Below are 23,524 nucleotides of genomic sequence, written 5' to 3'. Positions count from 1 at the left end.
ACTCATCATACCACCTCGCACCTGAAGAACTGAGAAAGACATAATGGTTAGGACTATGAAGATTATTTTTAAGCACCATAAGGCCTATAGGGCTGTTGTAAAGAACACAAAATACTCTCAAATATGTAAGAAATGCTAATGCATTCACCGAATTAATAGGTTGTAGCCGATTTAAGATTTTTAAGAATTTGTTATATTTCCAAAAATTATATATCTGCCTTGTGTAAATTATTGTACATATTATATAAATGCAGCATCATAATTATCAATTGAATGACAACCTGACTCTTAAATTCGTATTTTATTTTTTATTATAAATGAAGAGAGCAGCGGACTAGCGCTCACAGCATGAAGCAGGATGAAGAACAGACGCGCTCCACACAGCGACCTACCGAACACCTGTAGCGCCCTCTGGTGGCTGTCTGCTTGCGTTGTAAACCACAGCGCATAGACCATGGAAAATAGCAGTATTTCAATAGGTCGATTTCAAATATAAGCTGCATTCTTCATCTTGAAAAGTCATCCTAAAACATCTCTTACTGCAACTTGGAATGTAAAAGTGCCACTTGTAATGTTCCCTTTGATGAAAAAACAGCATTAATTTCTTCCAGTATGATATGAATGATCCAGTTTGCGAAGTGACTCTTCTAATCATCTCCTCCACACAGGCTGAGCAGGGCCCTCTGATAGTCCCCCTTGGTGTGTTCCTGCACAGACAACAAAAGAAGGACGTCAGATCAAAACCAAACCATAAAAAGAATGGACTCATATGCGTGTATGGTGTTCTGGATACACTTGGTGGATTGTTGTTCATACTCACAAAAATGGTCTTGTGCAGAGACTCTCCGTATTGGGACTTGTATTCCCCACGGATCTTCCTGAGGTCCACCTCACAGCGCGACACCATGATCCGGGTCAGAACCTTCTCCTTCGCTCCTTTGCTCTGAGGGGCGAGAGAGAGGGGGTGAGAAGAGCACTGAGCTTACATTGGACAAAGATAGCACATTCTGTTCAGTTCCTGCAGGAACGTAAGCTTAATCTCGTTTTTAGATTTATATATAGTCCTTTCCCAAAAAGTGTGGGGCTTAAATAAAACACTGCAGAGAGGGAGGGGGGAGAACAGTATTTACCTTCATGGCGTCGTTGAGTCTGCTGGCAAAGTACAGCTGCTTGTTTTCCAGGCAGTCCACTACAATAGAAACAGCAGACAACAGTTACACAAAGACGTCATTGTGGTTCAACACTGAAAAAAAACACAAAACATGCAGCAAAAAGCCCAATTATGATCCATTGAGATATTCCAGAACATGTTTTGGCAGGTGTGGTAGGCGAGGTTGGCATACCTAGTGTAAGGAAGGACTTCTCCAGGTCACCTTTGACCTCCTTGTGGATGCTCTCCTGCATGTCGTATGGGCTGTAGCTCTTGTACTTCTGGAAAACTGAAACACACAAAAACAGACACACACACGCATACATAAACACATTAACGCTGAGCTATGGTGATATATTCATTTTACCTCAGACTTTTATTAAGGACACAGCTTTTGCATCATTTATTTAAATTGAAGTGTCGTTCAGGTTAAAAATACAGACACAAGCAAGGCCGCCTTAATGAGCCGCAGTGAAAAAAAAAAAAAATTTTTTTTTTTACTGGCCCATGATAGGCCTCCCGATCGGCGTAGGCCCAAGACAATGTGATTTTTTGTTTGGGGCTTACAAAGATCAGAGGCCTATCATGAGCCAAGAAAAAAGAGGGCCACTAGTGGTAGCTGGTCTCAGCCACAGGGCCAAATGGCAGGTTAATGCAGGCCTGGACACAAGACAAACACAAGAGAAGAGTAGCATACCTTTCTGTAGATGGGGTGCACTCCTCTCAGAGAGGATGGATATCCAGCAAGCTACATCTGTTCCTTTCCTCTTCACCCCGGCTTCGTAAAGAGCCTGCACACACCGTTTCATTGAGATGGATAAAAGGACCGTTTTACAGACTCATTTAGTTACATAGACATCAATATTGACAATTCTGTAGCACATAAAAAATAACCCTGAAAATGGTGGGACAACGTTTCTTGAAGCAAATTCATTTCAGGCGTTGAGGTTTTCAGATAAACTCACCCTGGCGTCGTCGTCTATCTTCTGGTAGTCCACGATGCTGGACGGGTCCGCCCTCTGGCCCTGCTCAACACATACGAGAGAAGGGAACGTCCGGTTAGCTGCCTCACAGGGGACTGTGAGCCGTCAGGTCCTACCAGGGGCCCCACCAGGGGTCCCAGCGCACCTCCTTACCTGCACAAGGGCCAGGAGCAGCTTGGCGAAGTTTCCAGACGTGTCCCCAGCTACGTCCTTCTCCAGGTCCTTCTTGAACACTGTACAGAGCAGGGTTCAAAAGATATTAACGCGTATGTGAGGAAATTCAAATTCAGAAGGAGAACAAGAGATGAACTGTGAAGGAATATGGGACTGTTGGTTAAGCAGAGCAGAGCAGAGGGGTGTGTGTGTGTGTGTGTGTGTGTGTGTGTGTGTGTGTGTGTGTGTGTGTGTGTGTGTGTGTGTGTGTGAGAGAGTGTGAGTGTGTGTGTGTGTGTGTGGGGGGGGGGGGGGGTCCAAGGATTCTAGTGAATCCCTACTTGAAGGATGGTGGTAGTACTTACACTCCTTGTACACTCTCTTGATCTCTACCATCTCTGCTTTGCTACGGGAACACACAATCTCAATGAGAGTCTCCTCGTCAGTTCCTAAGCCCTGAAGAAAACAACCAAATATTTTACATTAATAATTTATTCATGTAACATATGACTTATGTTCACATAAGTTATTCTTAACATATGTGAAACTCTGTAGGATACTGTTTTCTTTTATGTTTAAGGATAAAGAAAGCAGAAGATATTTGTCCATATCGTCCAACAAAACTGGAAACAAGGCTTGACCCCGCCCCTTTTCGTTTTTGGTTTCCGGCTCAGACTGTACTGTCCCTCCCCAGAATTTCCGCTAAAATAGCAGGAATTCTGGAGCCGAAATGATCGAATCCCAAACAGTCAAAATGTTAATGCCTCCCAAACCACTAGAGGGCATTGTAACACCGAGTGTGCGTTTACCTTTATGGAGCCGTTGACCACGCTGGCATCATACTGAGCTGTGCTCTTCATCAGACCCAGGATCACCGACTCCAAAGAGCCAGAAAGAGCAGCTTTCAACGCAGGGATCATATCCTTAAAATAGAAACAACAGACACCCATGAGGTCATTTGCAACTTTGTGTTTTTCTGAACCACGCCACATCGATCCCAGACAGACATTATCATAATCACTTCTTGGGAGAGACTTCTAGGGAAACACACATTGCATCCCTAATCTAGATGGAGGGGTTCCCCTTTTTTAGCATTCCTTCTTGAGGCTTTCTCCTTGATAATTAAGGGAGTTTTCCTTTTCTCTTTGTGGTTGCTAGTGTAAGGGGAGTGTCATAACATAAGAGGGAGAGAGAGAGAGCCCAATGTGATTAAGGACAACAGAAATCTATGTGAATTGAACGAGGCAGGTCTAACGCGTAGGTCATCTTGTGGTCTACCTTCTTTGCTCTCTTCTCATAGGCGAAGGCAATCTCTCTCCTCTGGGAGTAGGTTCTCTTGGTCAGAATGTCAATGATGGTGCTCTCATCCACTCCTTTAGTGCCAAGAAGAGGAGAGATCGTTAGAAAAGATAAGAGGCTCTGAGATGATCAATCGTTTCCATGATTAAAGATATGTTAATGAGACTCGTTAAGAACAGGATTGATGAGGTTATTCAAGTTGAATGACTCATGCTGACATAACGGTACCACTGTTATTTCGGCATAACATTGGCACTAACAGTGGTTCTTTCTTGTGATAACAGTAACACAAGAAAGCAGGTGTGATGGAGTGGGTCTGGCCTTGAGATATTCCTAATATTGCAACAATCCAACGCTTTGAAAATAAACATGTACCGGAACTAAATGCATATATCCCCGAGCCAAGAGCCCTTACCCTTGGTCTTGATGGCGGTCTCTATCCTGGCTGCGTCCGTGCCCGGGTCAAAGTCCTTGAAGGGGACCAGGGCGGGGTACGTGGGGTCCACGGTCTGAAGGAAGGCAAATCATGTCCTTACAATAAAATAATAATCAAATAATAACTTGGTTCAAAAACAGTGCTGTGAGTGTGTGGTTGAAGCTGAACCACAATATAGGAAGTGTTGTTTTTAGGTTTCATTGTTGTGGAGACAGATATATACAGGCTACTGCATTTCTATATGCCATTACCGCTGCGTTCAGGGACAGCTGACCCAGAAACTCTGATACCATCGCCATTTTGATAGTCCTGGAGAAAATAAAGAGTAGAGAAAAAAAAGTCAGTTATGAACTCCAATCTTATTTTGGTGAATCATCACATACAGCCCATAAAGTTACATCTATATGCGATATAGAACTGTTCCAGCTGAGCTTTTCAGAGCTGGTTTCCCCCTTGTGCTGAACATGTCACATTGCCTCAGAGCCCCTGAAGGAAAAATAAATCAAGTTAACCGCGAGTTCAGGCAGGGAGAGAGTGAGTCATGAGGCTGCTGCCATCCGATCACAAGGACCACTTTCTTTGACTGCTCCACTTGCAGGAACCCAGCAGTGGGATTACAACAGAATACTCAATCATCACGTCAGACTATTTACTGTTCCTAAGCTGGGGGGGATCAGAGGCCAACCCTAGGAACACTAAAGGCCTCCAGATGATATCATTAGTCTCCAACAAACGGGGGTTCCTCTGGAAACACCCAGAAGAAGCCCTACTGCGGCTTGGACAAAACTGTATTAGACAGCCTTCTAAAAGTATCAGAGCAGGACCTTGAAGAGAATACAGGGGTGTGGGGTCACCTCACTTAACATTTGACGTACCCAGCAACTGTAATAGACCAGATACACAGGGGTCACCTCACTCAAGATTCAACGTACCCAACTGTGATCTTAACAGTAATATACTACACAGGCTTCTGTCACCTCACCTAACATTGGACGTACCCAACTATAATTTCAACAGTAAGCTACAACAAAGGCTCTCAAACATGCGACACACACACACACACAACCCCCATCGGTAATGTGAACTATTTAAACCTGTTTGAGCTGCCATTCATTGCGTAGGTTATCATGAATGGGAGCTTACCTGTGTTTTGTCCCGACTAGAGAAGTGAAACAGCTGTACAGTCCTGGTTCCTCAGTGAACTGGGTGTGGTGTTTAAGTACAGTCAGGGGTGCACACTCTGCAGACTGGGATGTGGCTTCCAGTGTCACCTCCCCCACTCTGCCCAGCCGCCGCCCACTTCAGTGCTTCCATGTGTCAGGCATGGCTGAGACCCCACCCTGTTCCACCAGACTGGCCTGGCCGACCAGCAAGGCAAATACCCCCGCCGCCACCGGCGTTGAATCACTGTGATTAATGCACTATGCTGGATTTGAGTGGAATGGATAGAAAAACAGACAAAGAGATACAAAGATAGCAAGGGAGCTAGTGGCATGAAGACACGGAGACACAAGTTTCCCTAACTGAGTCTTAGCAGAGGGCAGAGAACGAGTTTGCATAGCATACTTACACATGTTCCGCAACGTGGAGTGAAGCAAATCCTTACTTTTCAGGGTGTACAACATGAACAAACCAATGCAGACCTTTTCACTAAACAAAACGTATTTATTATCAACATTTTCAGTAACAAAAATAGAGAAAACTATCTATAAATAGAAAGCAACACAAGTGAGTTCAAGTGCTGGGTGTTGGCGGTGGGGGCTGGGCCGCTGTGTTTTTCGCTTTGGCTTTTTGCTTTTTTTTCTTTTTCTTCTGGTTCTTGGTCTTGTTGGCACCGGCCCCGGGCTGGGCCGGGCTGCGACCCACGGCCTTGGTTCTGCTGGTGGACTGGCCCGGACCACAGTTCCCTTTCCTGGTCTGCTACAATAGATAGTGGGGGGGGGGGGGGGGGGGGGGGAAGGATATTACTCAATGGCTGCTGACAAACATACATTAGAGGGGTGTTACAGTTAAGGTATTTTATATTCTTCTAGGTGATTGATTAAAGAGAAGTCTCCAAAGAATGTTTTGTAATGATTCTGAGGCAAGTCAGGATGTAACAATTTAAAGAATAATAATTGTATGTATCGTGAGCAGGGCATGATATATAAATATAATGGCGTGGGGCGAGAGTGAGTGAGTGAATGAGCGAGCGAGCGAGTGAGAGAGAGAGAGAGAGAGCGAGTGTGAGAAAGAGAGCGAGTGTGAGAAAGAGAGCGAGTTTGAGAAAGAGTGGGTGTGTTTGAGCTTTCACTAAAGTTAGAATGGATATGTACTTAGTTGTCACAGTAGCATCATTCTGTATGATGCTATTGCAGCACCAGACCCGATTTCCCCTGACCACAAAGCCCTTCAACCACGACAACAAAAGAGGGCAGGAGTCTGGGTGGGTGGTTACCATGGGGACGTCTCTGGGGGGGAAAGTGCAGGGCACGCGCCAGTGGCTCCTGTGGAAGGGCAGCACCACGCTGGGGTCCACGGGCAGCCAGGGAGGGGGGGTGGGGCTGGGCCGGGGTAGGGCGCCGTGGACCTGCTGCAGGTCATACGTGCCCCGCGTTACCTTCTCGCTGGGCCCCGCTTTGAAGATGGTGACGAAGGGCTCCCCGGCCTTATGTCGGATCAGGTAGCGGCCCTCCTCCAGCCTGCGTGGGGGGGGGGGGGGGGGGGGGGGGGGGGGAGGGGGGGGGGGGGGTTGACACATCAAGGAGCTCCGGCTCTGTCCAAAGGAGATGGAGTAAAGCCACACAGCAGAGGGCTACAGTACTGAGCTGGCTCTGGCTTCCTTCCACCCTCTGGAATGGTGAGAGGTACGGAGGAAGGAATGCAGCCCAGTGTAACGTCCACAAAGCAGTCGGGACCCATTCTGAAGGCCCATTGTGGAACTTGCCCCAAAACCAGTCTAGTAACATATTTTAGCATCGATTTCTCTATATAGATATATCCATCTCTCTATACCTATTTCTCATCTGTAGCATCTCTCTATATCTATTTCTCATCTGTAGCATCACAGTACAACCAAATATAAAGTACGTATTGTAATACGCCCTTACCCGGTGAGTTTCTTCAGCATGTGCTGCAGGATGTTGAGGGACTTGGAGGGCCTGTTGGAAGGGAGACGTAACCGTCAGGTCAGGGGTGCTGCTGGAGGCCGTTTATTCACACGCCGGAGCAAATTGTCACCAGGGACTTGTTGACGGGTTGTGACGAAGACGTCCACTAGCACACATTCACTGTGCTCCGCCTTGGCGTGGAGGCGTTAAGAGCCTGGTAACAGTGGGCTTAAAGGGATACTTACCTAAAATTACAAGAGAGTTTCTGCTTCCAGTCCTCTGACAGCATTCTTAGCAGGGCCACTTTGGAAGTGAGCGCGTTGATGTGGGCTAGGGAGAAAGGGCAAGAGGGGGAACAGAGAGACAGACGGAGAGAGACAGAGGCACAGAGAGACACAAAATGAGACAGAGCCAAAGAGAGAGACAGAGAAGGAGATGGAGACAGAAAGAGACAGAAAAAGAGACATAGAGAGAGAGAGAGACAGATACAGAGAGACCGAGAAAAATAGACAGCAAAAAAGTGACAGAAAATGAGAGACAGAGAGCCAAAGAGAGAGACAGAAAAACAGACGGAGACAGAATGAAAGAGACAGAGACAGAAAGAGAGAGGCACATTGAGCAAAATATCAAGGGGATGCTATACTCTCTTACATGAAGACCTTTATTTGCTTGTGAACAGCAGCGTTCGCCTCCTCTAAAGCGATTAGCCCGGGCTGGTTTGTCTGAGTGTGGGTGTACGATCAGGGCTGCTAGCTATCTCATCACATGAGACGCCTTGAAATAACCCTTGCTCAAAGATGTACAGAGGAAAAGGGATCCGTCCCATGGCACACCATGTGACCTGTGCAGAGGAAGTCGTGGATTCGCCGGTCCTGTCGCAACCGTTACATGATTAAGTCAAGCTCACCCATCCCTGTGCTATTGTGTAACACTCTAATGACATCACATCCCTCGTCCACGCATAGAATTAACTGCAGTTTACCACCTACAGTTTCAACACTCTCAATCACTCAGGCATCAAATCCAAAGGTAGATTGAATTGTTTTGATAGGCAAACGCCCTTATCATGTATTTCCAACTAAAAACCCAGGCAGATGTCTTTGGGGTGGGTCTGGCGTTGGCGTAGTAGCAGATGCACAAGGCATCATTATGTCTGATGAAGTCTTATGTAAACAGGGATTGAGTTGGAACTCTGGCTCCACCGGAGCGGATAGGATCCATCTCTTGGGGATATTTAGGTCAGTACACAGGAGGGTCTGCTGAGTAGTGGGTCCTACACCCCAGTACCTGGATCCCAGGAGGCTGTTACGCACAGCAGTCAGTAGCTATGACAACACCAGATGAACATTCCACGGTGAACATAAACACGTGTTTTCAAAACATAGTGGGGGGCGAGGGGACAGAGAAAAGCAGAGTTGCTGAAGTTATGCCCAAAACAAACCTTCAAGCAATACCCAACCCGAGGTCTGTGAACTGTATCCTGCGTGTCACTCCTACAAGCCTGAAAATTGCTGTAGCCGTGGCAACATCACAAACTTCAGTGCCAAACAGGGAAGCAGAGCGATGAGTCATGTTGGCACCGCTCCAGTGGCGAGCGGGAGGATGTCTTCGGCTCACTGGGATTTTCCCTCAACTAATATAAAATCACTACAAAACCTACTTACAACTATTCTAACAAGTGAACTACATTTTGTTGTGTGAAATACACCTATATTATTTTGATACATACGTTTTTTTTTAACGGAATATTCCTGCTTTGAGTGGGCCGGGCACAAACAGGGGATCCAAAATGGCGGGTTTGTTGTACCATGAGTCAACCACAGATAGTAACATCATCAACTCCGATGAGGGCCTTTAAGCCTCAGGCAACCCTGACCCAGACGCCCTGTCACTACCTAGTCATTATCAATACAAAAGGCAGCGTGATGAATGAGTAGATGGGGTGTTTACCCACGTAAGAGAAGGTGGAGGAGTGGAGCAGTCGGTGGACCCACAGCTGACAGGCCTGGCTGCTGCTGAGACACTCCACGCCGTAGGTCAGCTGGTGCTCCAGCTTAGGCAGCACGTGGACGGGGACGTACTGCCAACCAGGGAGGAGAAGACATTGACATTAAGGGCATTTAGCAGACACTTATGTCCAAAGCAACTTACAGCCATTCATACACATATTCACACACACACACACACACACACACACACACACACAACAGCGGAGTCAACCATACAGATTGTCGGGAACAGTTAGGAGTCGATGTCTTGCTCAGGGACACTCAACTAGGAGGAGCCCAGGATTGTACTTGCAACCTTCCGGTTACAAGTCAACCCACTCTACCTCATCCGCTAAGCCGAGGAGAGCCTTATGAAAAGACGTGCTGGTATGTTGTCTGTATACTAAGTTTACCAGGCAGGTGAAAGGGTTTAATATTCAACCGTCTCCATTAAAGGGCCACTATGTTACCACCAGCAGGTCCTGTGACTTGGTGACATTGAGTGTCCACCCAGAAGGCTGCTCTATAGGTCAGTCTACCAGCCGACCCAGTGGACAGTAGCAGCTGGTAGGCTTATTTATCAATGACACATCTGGGTGGACCGCATTTCACATTAATCGCAAATATCCCGATGCTTCAGGTTCCCCTTTGTAGGCGCGTTGAGAGGAGGTGCAGGCGAATCCGCTTTCAGTGCGTGTGCAGTGTATCAGTGATACGTGGGTTTATCATATAAGTGGTAGTGTACCCGTGCACCATTGGCATGTATGCGCTCTGTGTGCGTGTGCGAACGAGAATGACAGGGAGAAAGGGTGCTATGCGGAGATGACTGAACGGAACGATATTTATATTTCAAAATTGCGCAAAAAAACAGAATCAATTTGTGGCGCTCGGTGTTCATTCTGTGGCGCTGCGCCACACATTGGTCTATGTATGGGAAACACTGCACCTGTAACAGCCGCTAGCTGGAGACGACTGATGGAATGATGAACATCATTCGGGGTGTCATTCTGCTGACATCTGTCTCCCCGATATGTACAATGTTGAGGCCACACACATTCATGAGCTGCTGCTCGTGACATCACTGCCATCAGTTTACAACTGAAGTATGGGGTTCGGATGTTGGCCTAACGGCACTGGATTGACTGAGATTTGAACTTGATAAGAGCAGAGTTACACTCCCAGGAGTCACAGGCTCCCACTACGCATCTGCTATCTCAGAGGCGTTGGAGAAAATATTTCAAACATGGAAACTAGACAAAATGCATGTGTTCAAGAGAGATAACGCCAGAAATATAGCAAAAGTTAGGAATGATAGTTGTCTGGCTAGCTTTGGCTGCAGGACACACACACCCTGCAGCTGGCATTCCACCATGGCTTTCTTAGCCAGCGCTGAAACTCGGACGCAGTAACCCTTTACGCAGTCTGCAAACTGACATGCACGAGCAGTTAACATCCAAGCCTCTTCTATTCCATATCTCATTCCTTCCCAGGATAACGCAGCTGTGAGCGATGCAGTAGTGTGTGTGCAAGGTGCGGCGGGGCTCTCACCCGGTTGATGCCGTTGCTGCCGGCCCTGGAGTACGTGAGCGCCAGGGAGCTACGCACCAGCACCAGTAGGTTGGCCAGGCTGTACAGCTTGTAGAGGAGGCTGCCCTCCTCCGGGGCCTGGTAGTCGCACTCGTCCTCCGCTCTCTCCTGCAGATGTTCGCCGAGGAGCTCTGCAATCACAACGCACACGCACATCTTTATTGGTACACATATCATGTGGGAGCGGGTTGGGAGACAGGTCTGCGGGGGCTGGGACCAAGGAGCCGGAAGCAAGCGGCCTTTCGGGACGTCCCACGACACATGATCCCTTCGAACCACTATCCTGCATTTAGCATTCAGGTGTCATCTTTATGAGAGGGATGGGCTCATTGGGAATAGAATAGGATGGTCCTCGTGAATTAGATTTATTGGATTGTATGGCTGATATGTTAAGAAACTTTGCCAACCTGGAGTGCTCCTTCAAAGCATAGATGTAGTGTTGCTGGTCGCCCACCGTGCGTTGCAGTGTGTGCTCATAATATTTAACTGTATTGCAGAACTGAAACACGCCACCCAGGCCTAACCTAGCCACTCACTTCTGTGCTCGGTGGTACTGGAGGCCTGGTAGATCACAGGAGCGCCACCGCCGCCCTCTCCGTCCTGGTTCTGGTTCTCCAGGTACGAAGTCACGCACGGCTTGACCAGCGAGGTGGGGTGGGCGTGGCCGGAGGACGGCGGCGGGGAGAAGGAGCCCGGCGCTGGAGTCGCCCCCGCAGGGGGGCATTTGGCCCCGAGGCAGACCGGAGGCGCCTTGGCCTTTGGTTTGAGCATGGCGCTCTGCATGCGCAGGATCTCTCCCAGCTGGTCCCCCGGCGTGGTGGGCCTCTTTGGCCCGTCAACCTTCCTGGGTCTGCCTCGCTTCCTCTTCAGCACTGGGATGCTCGCCACAGGGCTGAGGTCGGCGCTGCCCGTGGTTGCCGTGGTTCCGAGGTCAGCCGGCACTGTGGGGTCGTCGATGACCAGCACCTCGTCCTCCGAGTCGCCCGTGGACGCCGCCTGATGCCGTGGGAGCGGGTCCTCCCTCACAGGGTCCTTTGTGTCCGTTGGTGTCGTGTTTCCATCCTCCGTCTCCTCTTCCTCCTCCTCCACCTGGGAGCTAGCGGTGGTCTTCTCACAAGCATGGCCTCCGCCAGGCAGAGCGACCTTCTGCACCGCTGCGGTCTTCTGTCTCTTGAGCACCTGAGTGGCCGTGTCTCCAAACGTCTCCAGGTCGGTGACGTCCACGTGGCTGAAGTCCAGGCCCCTGATCTCCGAGGCAGCCACCCCTCTCTTGGAGGGGTCCTGGATTCAGAGAACAATAAGCAGGCGAACCACAAGATTAAAGTCGTCATTCGAAATTTCGCTCAGCATGTGGCTACCTGTGTCTACGTACGGGCGGGGGGCACAGCTTCTCCGTGTCAGGGGTCTCCGTCATGACCAGCATGATCTTCTTCTTGCCGTGGTTGTTCAGGGAACTCTTCAGACTCTCCTCGTGGAAAACAAGACTCCTCTCTCCGGTCGTCACCTCGGTCTTCAGCAGGGGAGGATCGATGTACACGGTCTTCCTCTGTAGTGCTGCGTAGGGAGCCAAATTAAATCATGGATTTACAACGAGGGATGTGAAATAGTGCCACCATGTGGCCATACACTACCCATGCACACATTTGTTCCAAAACCATCCAAACATGTTTATATTAACGCGTCTCTTTGGTCTGCTATGGTATAGTATTTATATACAAAATGGTATATAAAACAAAAATAGGAGAAGTATGTTTCCATGGAATTCCATGTATTCCATGGTCTTATTTTCTTAGCTTTGACTATTTTCTTAGAAAAGTACAAAGAAACAATTTGTCTAGATGCTATGCACTTGTTTTATTGGGGTCATATCTTTTATTTTTTTTCAGCAATCAATCCACTCATGACATTAGATGGAAATTTATACCTTCTGAACTTTTACTTTGACATGTATTAAGTAGCGTCAGTCGTCGTAGTAGTAGTATCAGTGTACATTCTAGGAAATGTAGCTGAAACCATCAGTAATTTGATTGTTTCCTGTAAAAACAGATGTACTGTGATTAAAAATGTTTTACCTTTCTCCGGGTTTACTTTGACCCACACGGGCAGCTCCCAGGGCGTAGGGAACTCAGGGCCGTGGTTATCGAGCAGGGTCACCAGAGCATCATGAGTCAGGCACACATGGGGCTCATAATGGTGGCTAAGCTTCTCCGCATTTCCGTCACTGCTGATTGGCTTCAGATAGACAACCCAGAGTATAGGAAAAAGGGAAGAATAATTACAGATAATCAAACACTATACATTTTTTGTTGAATTAATTCAACAAATAGCAAAGACCAGAATTCAATGCACATTGGCACACCCCACTCAAATAACTAAAAACGACTTGCATTGAATATTGACCTTCAGTAAATATATTGCATGTCTTGTGCACCCCCTGGTGTACATTTTCACAAATTGCACAAGCTGCAATTGTTATAATAATAGGCCTCTGGTCATGAATCCCGTTTTAGCTGGAGAACTATACATCTTTGTGGCATACCTCATTAGAGTAATTACAAAGAAGACAAGGCAAAGGCTTACAGCACATTTGTCTCTGGCTTTCTTCGCTGGGGGATTTTGTGATGAAACACTTTGATAATCGGTTGCAAGCTGTGCGTCAGCAGCCACTATATCGTGGTCTCCAATATCCACACTGCCCTGAAGAAGTAGAAAAGAAACATATGCAGATAGAAAGTTAGTGAGGCAGGAACAAAATAATAAGTTTTAATTTAAATACTTGTACATGTACACAACATGAATCTGAAACCATGCAGTTAGCTATACTGAAGAACAGGGTCCTTATCGCTACCTTACCATTATAAGGAGCTGTTTCTCAAAGGTTAGAGCCAGTCCCTGATCGAAGGTTCCTCCTGTCAAACTAGTCATCTCACAGATCTGGTAGAGGTGTGGCAGTGATGCTAGATTCTCTATGCAGGCCATGAAGAAATCCTTAAAAAATGCATTGTGCATAAATTAACTGGGATGACATTAAATTGGTTATTGAAAAAGGAATTATGTTTGTTGCTCTTAAAAGACTCAATACCTCAGAATATTTCAGAGCCCCCTGGGAAATATATTTGTAATCGTCAGGACACAATTTGGACACATTGTGGAGGTAGTGCATGAACTCTGCAACTTCCTTGTTGACTTGTTCCTTCAATTGCTAGAATGCAAGAGTAGAATGATAAGGCATCACAGCGACAAACACAATTAAAAAACGAAATAAAGAAACACAATCCAGAAGCCAATACATACCGGAGGAGGTTCCCTGGGCTTTTTACTGTTCATTATATACAGATATTTCTTCTGGTCTTGAATGGTCAGACTGGAAATGCACGGATAAGGCAATCTAGGTTCTGGGAAATCCACTTTTTCAACTACATTATCCTTAACCTTTTTGCCTTTTTTCTTTTTGGCCTGTTTGTTGTCATTGGGGTTTTCTGTGCTCTTTGACCTATGATCATCGCTGTCACAGTTGCTCAAACCCCCGTCTTCGTCTCCCTCATTCGTGTTGTGGCTGTTGGTCAACTTCACGGGATCCTCCGTGGGTTGGCTGCGGTGTATTTCTGCATCTCCACCATCACATGGGGCTACTGCATTTCGATTATCTATAGGGCTTCTTTTTTTAAAAAAAAGGAGAGTCAAATGTATAATAAACAATTTAAATCTGTGAGAGTCCTGCATGGTGTCGTGTTATAGTGTCAGCAATGTACCTTTGTGATATCTCCCAGAGTTCTTTAATAGTGGGCGCGAGGGAGTACTTCTCGTATAATTCTCTGGTGAAGAAGGGCGTCTCGGGGACTGGAATGTCTTCCCTGACAACACAAGTCATACAAGGACAGGCTTATAAAAGGAAGATTGCAGAAAATACACACGAAACTACAAGGAGCAGCTAACGCGACGTTGGCTTTACCCTGACTATTGGGGGTAAGCTCTGACAGTATTACACTGACTATTGGTAGTTAGGTCGGACAGAAGCACTGACTAGTGGTGGTTAGGTCTGACCGTATTACAGTGATTACTGGCGGTTAGCTCTGACAGTGTTTGAGATGCGTGCATGCAAGCTAGCTGGCTCGTTAATCTAACTTCTATTCAAACTAATTTACACATCGGCATGATTCAACTCACCACTGCAGGTCCATTGTTGTTACACATGAGACTCGATTATAATCAAGATATCTTTACAAACTGACGTCTGCCATACGGTATTGTTGTGGTGCGTCTCTATAAAAGCGCCCCAGAAACCGCAGTGGATTAAAGTTCCTGGTTGGCAAAACCCGTCAATCTTACTAAGTTTGAGTTTAATTCTTCAAGTCATTTAAATCGTGTTTAAAGATCATTCATAGCCTATGATAATAATAGTCAACTATATAATTATACCATTTTAAAATCTAAAAGTCAATAAATCAATGTTAATATTAAACATTGTATAACGTTGTGTATTTCAACGTATTTGAATAACTGAATCCAGTGAGAAATAGAGATTAAGCACAATGAAAAAGTATGGTGCTATTGGTTTTATTTGGATGTTTCCTAACAAAAGGGTTAGATTAAATTCAAATTTAAGAACTCTGAGAACAGACTTTAGGTCACGCATGTACCAAGGGCCTTATCGAAGTCCTCATGTTTGCTGTGGTGGATTGACATTTATATTATGTATAGGTAATTTAATTCAGGACTGTAACTTGGATGTAAGGGGGAGATGAACAAAGAAGGCTAATGAATTAATGAAGTTCAGATGCTATTTGGTGAATTTTATTTTTTTAAAAGAGAAACAGACAACATAGAAACAGTCAGGAAAATAAAAGCCCATTACAAGCAGTAAATTTTATTATGGGATAACAGCACATAAAGCACATCTAAAATCGATGTGGCCAATGCACTTTTAATAAAGGTAATATTAAAGGTACAGTTTCTAAGTACAATATAACAACATTCATATTAGAATGAAAAGTATTTAAAAGACAACATTAAATTTCTTATTTTTCTTTACAGCTGTATTTACAAAATGAATCAAAATACTTATTTTCCATATTTAAGAATAAGACAAGAAGGAGCAAAACTACATTTGTGAATAGACTACCCGCTAAAGAGAGTTTAAAAGAGCTGGATAAAAAGGTACATGATCATCTGTCCCCCATTTCAACATCAGTAGCAAACATGTGACTTAGAAATTCTGTGAAGACCATACACTTGTTTGATAGACCATAGTTTGTACTGCTTCTGCACGGACACAGACTCCGCCCCCACGCCCCTCCCACCCCGCTGAGCTCCTGCGGAACACAGATCCGGAAAGTAAACGCAGGTGTGCTTGATGCTTCGGTTTTACAAACAAATACAAATACTTGGTATACAATGCATTAGTCAATATTCTGTAGTCAGTGAAAAAAAGGTGATATAAAACAGAAACGGTAGCCTAAATGAAACATATGTCGACTGCCTGTTAGTTTATTGTCTTTTTTTTTTCCTTTTAAATTACGTTTTTGTCTATTATTGTTGGTGTTGCTTTGCTCTGCTGTTAAAGACCAACGTTAAAATAACCCACGTGGTCACGGGTCTCCCGTCTTTATGCTAAGGTTGTTGCATGAAATTTACGCTCTGCCCATATTGTACATGAGAAAAACGTTAACCCTGGTTTAAATAATATACATAACACATTAGAATATAACCAGACAACATTTTAAGCATTTGAGAGTGAGAGTTAAACCCTCCCATAAAAAATACATTGTCACTTCAGTACACACTGAAAAAACCACAGAGACAATCAGACCACGTGTGCGTCAGGTTCCCCGCGAGGCACACCGTGTGGTACATTGTGAATTATTGCGAGGGTAATCGAACTGATCAATTGCTACAGAGTGGAGAGGAAAGAAAAAGAAAGGTCATATTGATCTTCGCGCGGTTTCCGTTCATGTACTTTTTAAATAACACTTTGATGTGGTGTCACTCGTAAAAAAACAAAAACAAAACATCTGTTGGTGGGTCAGTTTCAATGGGGGCTAGAGCAGACTCTGCATCTCGCTTCACCGCATCTAGTGAAGAGCTACGCCCACAATAGAGGTATAAATACTTATAATTATCTTAAAATCCTGATCCTACTTCCCCAGTAAGTGGTTCTCATACAAAAAAGAAAAAAAAGAAAAATAACCCACAATACTGCAGTTTCTTTTTTTAAATATAGCAATTTCCCCAAACCAGAAAAGCAACCTTAAATAGTTTGTTAATTAGCAGACTAGCTTTGCTCTAAGTGAGAAGGAAATATGCTCCTTACCCAAAGACTAGCACACTGATACAGGTACCGGCTGGGCAATTTAACCATTATCATAATCATTATTGTTATCATTTATTGAATCCTAATATCAATAACACATTAATAGGCAACAAAATGAACAGACTTATAGGACGGCCTGGCAAGGAATCAATACTCTGGTCACAAAATTAACTTACCCAGCACCACACTTAGGGAAACACAAAATAAGCGAGTGGCACGCCCTATTCCCTATCAAACTAATCCTAAAAGAGGGAGGCCAACTAGAAACAAGTTATCGTACATGGTGTCCTCGAAGAAACAGATAAATATTTGCACCGGGTAGGCCGTAGTAGCAGTATTTTTACCTCTTACCTATACAGACAGAAGTTACAAAGCTACCTTTATACATCTGATCAATAATATTAAATAGGATGAGTGGTGAGGAAGAGAGAAATAAGAAAGCATAGGGTTCATGTTAAGTTCTTGGCTCTCCAACCTGGGAACAGAATGGGTCAAATATACAGATGGGGGACAAAATAATGTATTAGAAATCAACACAAAACCGAACAGAAGATAAACAAAAGTGATAAATAAGAGGTGTATTTACATGCAGATGTTTGAAACCTATATGCACAAAATTCTAAAATAATACACCACATATATTATTGCTCGACATTCGATTATGGCTAAAAGCTGTTTTTCATCCTTTTTTAAACTATACTCTTAATTGTATTTTAATAAAAAAAAACCTTATCAGTTGTGCTTTGGAAATGTATTTTCTTCAATGTAATGGTATACTTTCATTATTCTGGCCGATACACTCTTTCTCCCTCACTTCTAACTTGACAAAACACAGATCTTCAAAAATTTTTGGTCAGAACCACTACAGAATTTATCGTCCAAAACTCAATTTCAGCAAGAACCATAACTATTGGCCCAATGGTCGGTTTTGCTGAGAGACCAGTCTGCATTTTTTGCCAGTCATCCAAAGACCAATGAATTGTTGAAGGTGTGCCTGTCTCGCATATAAACATCTTGTAATGGATGGGAAAAGCTCAGCAAAAAATTGAAACCATTTTTTTATAAGAAAAAAAACCAAGACCAACCGACTCCGTGTTGTGTCATTTGACCCTCTGTTCCTGCGTAATTATTAAAGCCTTGTCTGGGGGTTCTTTCATTCTCAAACGAGGAATACAAACACATATACACACAAACACACGCACACACATATAGTACTATTGCTTTTTTTTTTTTTTTTTTTACAAACAGAGCAGAGACAGAAGGACTGATACAGTTCACTGTATATACATCGATTAAAACACACACTGTCTGGTTATGTGCATATTATTGTAATGTATGCAATACTGTCCAAGTTGCTGATTAACTTCCTCTGTGGGAGAGTCGATGGAGTAAGAGGGCTTTTATTAGTAGTATTTGTTTGTGAGTTTGGGACCAGAAGTCCTTTGCAGAGAATGCCACAATTGAGAGGTGTTTGTAAATGATGTCATGAGGACTGCACTATAGCCGTTACACAGCAGAGACCCGTAATTGTAACACAACCATGTCCTGTATTGTGGAACACAATACTGAGGGATGAAACATGTTCACTGTACGAAAGATGAAATAAAAGACTACCCACTGGTAAGTATTATACAGTTAATAAAATTATACCAAAATATTGACTTGTTTCATGTCAAAGGAGTTTTTAGGCCTATTAGCAATAATTAATGGCAGTAATCTTCTTAATGTACAATTAAATAATTTTGTTACAAAGATAAAACTGCCTGACGGCGAATGACATGATATCAGCCAGTCTCCCTGGAGCGCACACTCTGTATTTTTAGACTGAACGTTGAAGCGTTTCATGTGGGGAAAATCAGCCACCGCCACACTTCAAACTGTCAAAAGATGACGCAACCAAGAACATAAATATCAACAGAAAAGAGCTGCTTCTCCAGTCCACCTCCCTGAGCATGTAACACCTCGTCCTCTGCTCTCCTACAGGGCCTGCCGGGATTGTCTAGTACTCTTCCACACAGGGGCTTTTATGTTGAGGTTTACGAGTGACTAGGGTTTGTGCATATCCAAATGGCCTTGGACCAGAACAGAGATTATTACTTAAATACAGCATATCTACTACAACTCAAACACAACGGTTTTAGTATTGCATAAGAATATTTGGTTTTTCTCTTCTTTTTTTTTTAGGTTGACCCTGATGACACCATTTGAAACTTGAAATTTTAGATTTTTTTCTGTGAGGAGAATATGCCGTGTTTGTGAAATTATGTTTTTTCATAAGGTAATGCGATTTGTGTTTTTACAAATGTCTTTGCATTGGATTTCAATATATGAGGGCAATGTCAGTGGTTGAAGGCCCCTTAGGAAAGAAAATTGTCACAACTCATAATGCATAATGTCAAATAATAATCTCCAACGGACAAAGACGGTTCCATCCCTGAACTCAAACTACCCAGAACTACCCCGAATGAGAACTAGAAAGCACAACAAAATGGCCTCTTGAACAGAAAGCATTAAAGAAACTCTTCCCTGAGGGGTGACAGTACCAGACATTAACGTCTTGTACAAATTGCACGGCAGAAGAATGTGCAAATCAAACCAAAACAAAACATAAATCAACGGAATCTACGCTAATGTCTGTGACTCAAACTGTTAATGTGTCGTGATGAGTTTCTTGAGGAATACAAATTGTTGTTTTTGATCTTCTGGCAGGTTATATTTGTAGAAGCTGCTAACAGTTCTGGAATGTCTCGCTGATCCACTCTACATCGACGACGGCTGTGAGTGGAAAGCACAAGCAACAACTACGTTTGGCACATCCAGGAATTTTCTTTTTTGTTTTTTACAAATTGAACTACCACAATGACAAGAAAGACACAAAAAACTGGACAAAACAGAAGCACAACAACAAAGCATTCTGAAAATAGCACTTGTCCTACCATTTTTATACCTCTCCCCAAACCGTACGAACAACAGCTAAGCTAATTATTGCGGGAATATACTTAAGTGCTACCTGACATCTTTTCCTCTCCTTCCATCTGTTTCACAAGTTTAACCAAAAGATGGTACAAAAATAGAAGCTTTACGACCAGACAAGGCTTTGAATATTCACTCTATTTCCTGTATGTTTGTGTGAGTCTGTGTGTGCGTGGGTTGATGCATGTGTGTGTTTTTGTTTGTGTGTGTATTTTTGTTTGTGTGTGTGTGTGTGTGTGTTTTCTGTTTAGTTGTCACAAGACAGAGGCTGCTGAAAGGAGACAAGGATGATGAAAAGTAAGCATAACTAATAAATACTGGATTCTATATGTGCCTTAAGGTAAAAATAAAGTTTTGTTGATCAGACATTAACTCGATTGTTGTGTCTTTACTCTCCACTAGATGGAACAGTTGTATCGACGGGAAAATGGACACACCTGTTGTTGTTTAGTGTCTGTTGTTTATTTTTACAGCATCCAATGTTCCTGTTGGACCTTTGTTGCAAGATTGCAGATCTTAATCAAACCAAGCTAAATAATTTTTGCAAAGAATCTGCAAAGGGCATTTGATATCCCAAAAATATCTTAACTATGCAGCAAAGGATGCAGGTGTGCTGTCTTTAAAGCAGATACACTCGTACATGCCCTTCCTAAATCCACTGCTCTTAATAATTCGGCAAAATAAAAAAATGTGAGATTGGTAATGCTTTCTTTGCTGTATTCTTCTGTGCAATGGTGGATTGACAACTTTGTGAATCTAACCTGTCTCCTCCTGCAGATCTCCGCATCTGAACGGCCAAACAGAAGGGACGCCCGCACAACACCACACACCTATAGACCCCATTCGCAACCTGCAGCTCCCAGGTTAACCTCTGTAACTATGCTTCAACTTGTATTTCTTGTGCACATGCAACACATCACTAGGTAAATATACAAGTCTTAAATTAAAGAAAGGTGCAAATAAAAAGTGCCTTATCAATTCAACAATTAAGAAGATGTTCCTAACTACTAATATCATACATGTTATTTAAAATAGATTCTATAAACATTACTTTTTTCTGTATAGTAAGTACTAATGACCGTATACCCTGTAGTACATTATAAAACAGGTGGAGTGGACCCTTTCCATTCAGAAGGATTAATAGCAAATGGCCTTACATGATTTCACTATGCTACCACGGTGGATGGAGTCATTGACAGCTAAAATCATTAGAATTTTGTCAAGAATTACCACAATTCTATGCTTGATCATTGTTATTTCCTTATACGATTGTCCATAGAGAGTTGCTGTGCTCTCAACGTCGCTGTGATTTCATCATTAAAATGTGTCCAAAAAGACCAACCAAACAGAATGGGGAACGGGGCTGAACTTGACCACAATGTCCATATTCGCCAGCCATATATTTTTCATTAGGACTTTTATGTTCTGGTCTAAGAAAATGTTGGTTTAGCCACTGTTAATAAATAGATGTGATATTTGAGCTATGACTCTTATTCACTGATTGTTTTGGTATTTCAGGAGTGAAGCTAAAATAATAATCAAGTATTATTTCAGTAAATCCATCCACATTACCAGAAAAAAAAAACGACACAGACAAAAACAGAGGGATCCCGATAGTTAGGCTGTTAACATGAACTGGAGCGGTCGAGCTCAACCCCTGACCGAAAATAAAAAAATCCTCTGTCCCCATATACTTTTTTTTCTGTCAGAGCAATGGGAGGGGGGTGGGGGGGCGCAAGTGTCACACGCACATCTTCCAAACAAAGAACCATATTCAGTGAACGTAAACCTCAATAAGTGAACCGATTTAGCCCTCCCTGCCAAGGTACACGGGTACGTTGGAACAGAGCGCCGCCTGTCTGTTCTGTTTGTGCAGGGCACAGCTAAAGTGTCTCAGATCCCTCCTTCACATTCCCCTTACGGTGGTCACGCCGGCCCCGCGGCCCCCCGGCCGACTACCCGTCCACGGGCAGGGATTGCTCAAAGTCCGACCCGAACAGCTCCTTGTATAAGGGGGGGAAGTGGGAGCGGACAATGTCTGGGTATATTGCTTTGAAAGCCGTTAGCTTCTCTGTATGCCTGCTGCACAGCGCACGCAGCGTCGATACTTTGCATATCAACTGTGGAGAGAGAGAGAGAGAGAGAGAGAGAGAGAGAGAGAGAGAGAGAGAGAGAGAGAGAGAGAGAGAGAGAGCGGGGGAGGGGGGGAGGGAGAGAGAGAAGGGAGACAGGCAGTTAAGATTCACGGTGAAGCATGAGGGAAAGGAGGAAGCAGAAAACATTGCTCCCTACAGCGCATTGCTTCTCGCAGAGGCACAAACAGACTGGTAAATATTGAGACAAGCGCCTAGGCACGGGCGCAACCTGACACCTTCCATCTCACAGGATTGTTATGCACTTGATAAAGTGCCATTTCCACTGGAAAAGTGGCGGAGGCTTTCTGTACAGACGCTCTTTATTTCCGTGTCATGCGGAAATGTGCACCGGGGGGAGAGAGAAATATAACTCTGACGTGAAAAAAAGCTAGAGGTCACTGTTGTTCAAACAGGGCTGTTTACCGGACAGTCAACAGTGGAGGAGTACATGGATGATTAAATGGACGTTGTGAATGAGGTGTACCTTTGTGAGAATGCCATCTTCTCTGTGGTTCTTCTGGAGCACGTGCTGGAGAGCCAGTTGGATCTTCTGCTGGAGCTTCTCCACCTTGACCTTCTCCTGGAGCCAGGACCGGTCTGAGGGGAAAGCACCACTTAGCTTAGCATTAGGCTAACTAGAGCTTAGGACCTCATCTAGATGAGCTAGCCCTTCTCATGCCCACAACCCCCTCATGAGTAAAGGCATCCACAATGTCACACGTGTGTGATAGTGTTTTTTTTTTCCTTCTTTTCGATATAATGCATGAATAAATAAAAACAAAAATAGACGCTCTCACCCAGAACCTCACCCCAACCGAATGAATATATATATATATATATATATATGCCTATCTTTTATTTATTTCATTTTTTTCTGTTTGCACTATGAGTGACACCTACCGGCAGACATCAAGACGAACGCGGAGAACAGGGCGATCTCATCCTCAGACAGGTGCATAGAACACAAGTTCTTCCCAAACTCGAAGACGGAGCTGATCAAGTCGTCACAGCCTGCCACAGGAGCCACAGCAAGGACATAGACAGAGGGAGAGAGAGACATAGATAGAAGGAGAGAGAGAGAGGGAGTGAGAGGGAGATAGACAGAGGGAGAGGGCGAGAGAGACATAGATAGAAGGAGAGAGAGAGGGAGTGAGAGGGAGATAGACAGAGGGAGAGGGAGAGAGAGACATAGATAGAAGGAGAGGGAGTGAGAGGGACATAGGCAGAGGGAGAGGGTGTGTGAGAAAGAGAGAGAGAGAGAGAGAAGTAGTCAGAGGGAGAGATAGAGAGACATAGGAAGAGGAGAGGGAGAGAGAGGGACACAGACAGAGGGAGAGGGAGCGGGAGGGAAAGAGAGAAAGAGGGAGAGGGAGGATGAGAGCAAAAAAAGAAAAAGATGAGCGGTTTTCAGGATGAGGAAG

At 44.4% G+C, this 23,524-nt stretch overlaps 3 protein-coding genes across 5 annotated transcripts in view; all 3 read right to left on the bottom strand.

Moving 5' to 3' along the window:
• Window positions 1-293: 293 nt before the first annotated feature.
• LOC307080353 (annexin A2-like) lies at window positions 294-5,252 on the bottom strand. Its single transcript, XM_079743029.1, has 13 exons — window positions 5,165-5,252; window positions 4,273-4,330; window positions 4,001-4,094; window positions 3,565-3,659; window positions 3,096-3,209; window positions 2,652-2,742; window positions 2,287-2,366; window positions 2,116-2,175; window positions 1,848-1,941; window positions 1,344-1,439; window positions 1,131-1,189; window positions 821-943; window positions 294-707 (listed from the first exon to the last, which is right to left on the bottom strand). The coding sequence occupies exons 2-13, from the start codon at window positions 4,318-4,320 to the stop codon at window positions 648-650; spliced, it is 1,014 nt and encodes a 337-aa protein (XP_079599155.1). The 5' UTR covers window positions 4,321-4,330; window positions 5,165-5,252; the 3' UTR covers window positions 294-647.
• Window positions 5,253-5,746: 494 nt separating this feature from the next.
• Window positions 5,747-14,955, bottom strand: ice2 (interactor of little elongator complex ELL subunit 2). Of its 3 annotated transcripts, none has more exons than XM_079743134.1 (15): window positions 14,853-14,955; window positions 14,438-14,539; window positions 13,980-14,343; window positions 13,768-13,887; window positions 13,539-13,673; window positions 13,266-13,382; window positions 12,758-12,917; window positions 12,058-12,239; window positions 11,222-11,966; window positions 10,647-10,816; window positions 9,061-9,190; window positions 7,356-7,440; window positions 7,111-7,161; window positions 6,459-6,702; window positions 5,747-5,941 (listed from the first exon to the last, which is right to left on the bottom strand). In XM_079743134.1, exons 1-15 carry the CDS (start codon window positions 14,864-14,866, stop codon window positions 5,756-5,758), a joined length of 2,805 nt encoding a protein of 934 aa, XP_079599260.1. In that variant the 5' UTR covers window positions 14,867-14,955; the 3' UTR covers window positions 5,747-5,755. The 3 variants fall into 3 exon arrangements, 2 of the variants coding, with proteins under 2 accessions (XP_079599260.1, XP_079599261.1); XM_079743135.1 differs by having other exon boundaries at window positions 5,747-5,938; XR_013812088.1 differs by lacking the exon at window positions 5,747-5,941 and having other exon boundaries at window positions 6,617-6,702; window positions 9,065-9,190.
• A 571-nt stretch (window positions 14,956-15,526) lies between these two features.
• The window catches only part of roraa (RAR-related orphan receptor A, paralog a), a 51,603-nt gene continuing 43,605 nt past the window's right edge, over window positions 15,527-23,524 (bottom strand). Inside the window, exons 8-10 of the mRNA XM_079744065.1 lie at window positions 23,004-23,114; window positions 22,588-22,700; window positions 15,527-22,088 (exon numbers count right to left, since the gene is read on the bottom strand). Coding sequence (XP_079600191.1) covers window positions 21,924-22,088; window positions 22,588-22,700; window positions 23,004-23,114 — 389 coding nt within the window. The 3' untranslated portion in view covers window positions 15,527-21,923. The remainder of the gene's footprint in view (window positions 22,089-22,587; window positions 22,701-23,003; window positions 23,115-23,524) is intronic.

This window comes from Pollachius pollachius (assembly GCF_949987615.1).
Source record: "Pollachius pollachius genome assembly, chromosome: 9".
Classification (NCBI taxonomy): Eukaryota; Metazoa; Chordata; class Actinopteri; order Gadiformes; family Gadidae; genus Pollachius; species Pollachius pollachius.
This window is presented reverse-complemented; position numbering and strand designations above follow the sequence as displayed.

Bases quoted from the DNA above. Each gene is read 5' to 3' on its own strand.
- LOC307080353 (XM_079743029.1), bottom strand. From the start codon at position 4,320: ATGGCGATGGTATCAGAGTTTCTGGGTCAGCTGTCCCTGAACGCAGCG. The intron at 4,095-4,272 runs GTAATGGCATAT...GCCTTCCTTCAG, and splicing joins AGCTGTCCCTGAACGCAGCG to ACCGTGGACCCCACGTACCC. The intron at 1,190-1,343 runs GTATGCCAACCT...TTTCTATTGTAG, and splicing joins GAAGTCCTTCCTTACACTAG to TGGACTGCCTGGAAAACAAG.
- ice2 (XM_079743134.1), bottom strand. The intron at 11,967-12,057 runs GTACGTAGACAC...CTCTGAATCCAG, and splicing joins AGAAGCTGTGCCCCCCGCCC to GACCCCTCCAAGAGAGGGGT. The intron at 9,191-10,646 runs GTGAGAGCCCCG...CCTGGTTGGCAG, and splicing joins GCAGCAACGGCATCAACCGG to TACGTCCCCGTCCACGTGCT.